Source organism: Oratosquilla oratoria, chromosome 10 (genome assembly GCF_046742065.1).
Source record: "Oratosquilla oratoria isolate Oo_2021 chromosome 10, ASM4674206v1, whole genome shotgun sequence".
In the NCBI taxonomy this organism is placed as follows: domain Eukaryota; kingdom Metazoa; phylum Arthropoda; class Malacostraca; order Stomatopoda; family Squillidae; genus Oratosquilla; species Oratosquilla oratoria.
Genome location: NC_134786.1, coordinates 39,314,674 through 39,317,008, shown reverse-complemented (window position 1 = coordinate 39,317,008; position 2,335 = coordinate 39,314,674). Strand labels below are relative to the sequence as shown.

Below are 2,335 nucleotides of genomic sequence, written 5' to 3'. Positions count from 1 at the left end.
GGGATGTATGAAGACGAGGGATGGCAGCCAGTTAATATCTCCGGAGGAGACAGAGCACATGGAGGTGTGGGCATATTAATGACAGAAACAGTAGCCAAATGTATCGTGGGATATTGGCCCATTTCTGACAGAGTAATAATGGCTAAACTTAGAGGAAAGAGGTCGTTAAAAAAAAAAAAAAAAAAAAAAACCAGCAGTAGCAGCAACAGCATTATTATTATCATTATTATTATTATTATTATTATTATTATTTACTACAGTGATGAAAGTTTGAATTTAAAATAAATTTTGATTGTGGAACATAAAACTGGAGGCAGGTGAAAATGGTCTAAATATTTTATTATCATGAATGAATAGGTTGTCAATTACTTAATTACTTCATATTTCTGGTCTCCTTGCTCGTCAAGTGCTGTGCAGTTCAGGGGAGTTTTCTGTATGTATACAGTAAGTACATAATTGATCTCAAGGTAAGAATTAATATCTCCCTCGTCGTCGAAAAAAGAATTGTTAATGAATATTGTACTTGCAGTTGGGACCTTTACATTTCCAGAGTAAAAAATAGAATTATTATCCTATTTTTTAATTACCTCATATCTGCCTTTTTGTAATGTGCATATATACTATTGAGTTGAGACATAGTGACAGGTTGAGGAAGGTGGAAGAAGACACATGAGCACAAAGCGAAACTGGCCGGAAATAAACTTGGAACTAGGCCCGTGTCTTCTTCTCCCGACTTTCTCTCTCTCTCTCTCTCTCTCTCTCTCTCTCTCTCTCTCGCACACACACACGCACACACACACACACATACACACACACACACACACACACATATATATATATATTTACATATATATACACATATATACATACATATATATATATATATATATTCATTGTATATATGGGCAGGAGATTTTCTCTCAAGCATGTTTGGTAATTTAATGGCAAGATTATTATTGCAGAGTTTTTTATCTGCCTTTTCTCTTTCTCTGAGAACCTTTTTCCTTTCCACGGGGAGTTGTCTTATAATGTCACCATATGACATTGTTTTGTAAGTTACTTTGGGCATGGCTTTACCAAGGTGAAAAACTGGCCAGAACGCGTTTTCACACTACTTAGTGCTTCATCAGTGGCTAGAGTGTGAATATCTGATTGAATTTTTGTGTTTATGTACTATTAATGTAGGTCTGATATTTCATTTTGAGGCTTCTGATTGGCTAGTGGGCTGGACTGGGACTCCCGAACTATTCTACTTCCTCATTGGTCGGCTGTTGTGTGACGTCATCAGTATTGTACCTTCTTTCAGGGAGCTTAGATCTCCTTACGCTAGGGAGGGCCTCTAAATCCCTAGTTTGTAACATCTCCCAATCTTAATATACAAACTTTGCCAGATGCGGCCGAGCATTGTCGTGTAGCAACAAAACCTGGTTATTTAGACTTGGTCTTTTTCTCACAATTGCTGTCTTGAGACGTTGAAGTTGCTGGCAATACAACTCTGCATTAATTGTCACGTTTTTCTGGCAGCAATTCATGGTGAATAACTATAGATTGATCCCACCAAACTGAAAGCAACACTTTGGTTTGATGAACTTCAGCTTTGACACGAGGTTTTGGCTGCTTGGTGGGACTGACCCAGGCCTTTTTCTGTTTTTTGTTAACATACAGGCACCATCTTTCATCTCCAGTTATTACACAGGATAGGAATGAACGATGTTGTTCTGTTGCCACTTGATGTCTGGACAACAACGATACCAAAATTGATACTCTCTGACTTTTGTGGCTGTCTTTAAGGCTATGAGGAATCCATGCACTAAGTTTCTGTACTTTGCCTATCTTCTGTAGATTCCTAGCAACAGTTGCATGGTCATATCTTATTGCTTGCTCGAGCTCTCTTGTGGATTGACGAGGATCTTCTTGAATCGGCTCATTTAAGGCATCTTCATCGAAAGCTGATGGTCTTCCTGAACGAGATGCACCTTCCAGATTGAAGTTGCCACTGCGAAACTTCTTAAGCCATTTTTGTGCAGTTCTTTGAGTCATCGCTTCTTCTCCATACACCTCGCAAATGCTCCTGGCTGCCTCAAATGCATTTTCATGTCGATTAAATTGAGAAGTAGGTGTCGGAAACGATTTTTTTTTCAACTTGACATTCCATGTGATATATATATATATATATATATATATATATATATATATATATATGTATATATATATATATATATATATATATATATATATATATATATATATATATGTATATATATATATATATATATATATGTAGAGACATTGGGACAAATTATTATTATTATATATATATATATATATATATATA

The 2,335-nt window shown here is 36.0% G+C and overlaps 1 protein-coding gene across 1 annotated transcript; it reads right to left on the bottom strand.

Moving 5' to 3' along the window:
• Nucleotides 1–1,500: 1,500 nt before the first annotated feature.
• On the bottom strand, nucleotides 1,501–2,040 carry LOC143028869 (histone-lysine N-methyltransferase SETMAR-like). Its single transcript, XM_076191227.1, has one exon. The coding sequence runs from the start codon at nucleotides 2,038–2,040 to the stop codon at nucleotides 1,501–1,503; it is 540 nt and encodes a 179-aa protein (XP_076047342.1).
• Between the last annotated feature and the right edge of the window lie 295 nt (nucleotides 2,041–2,335).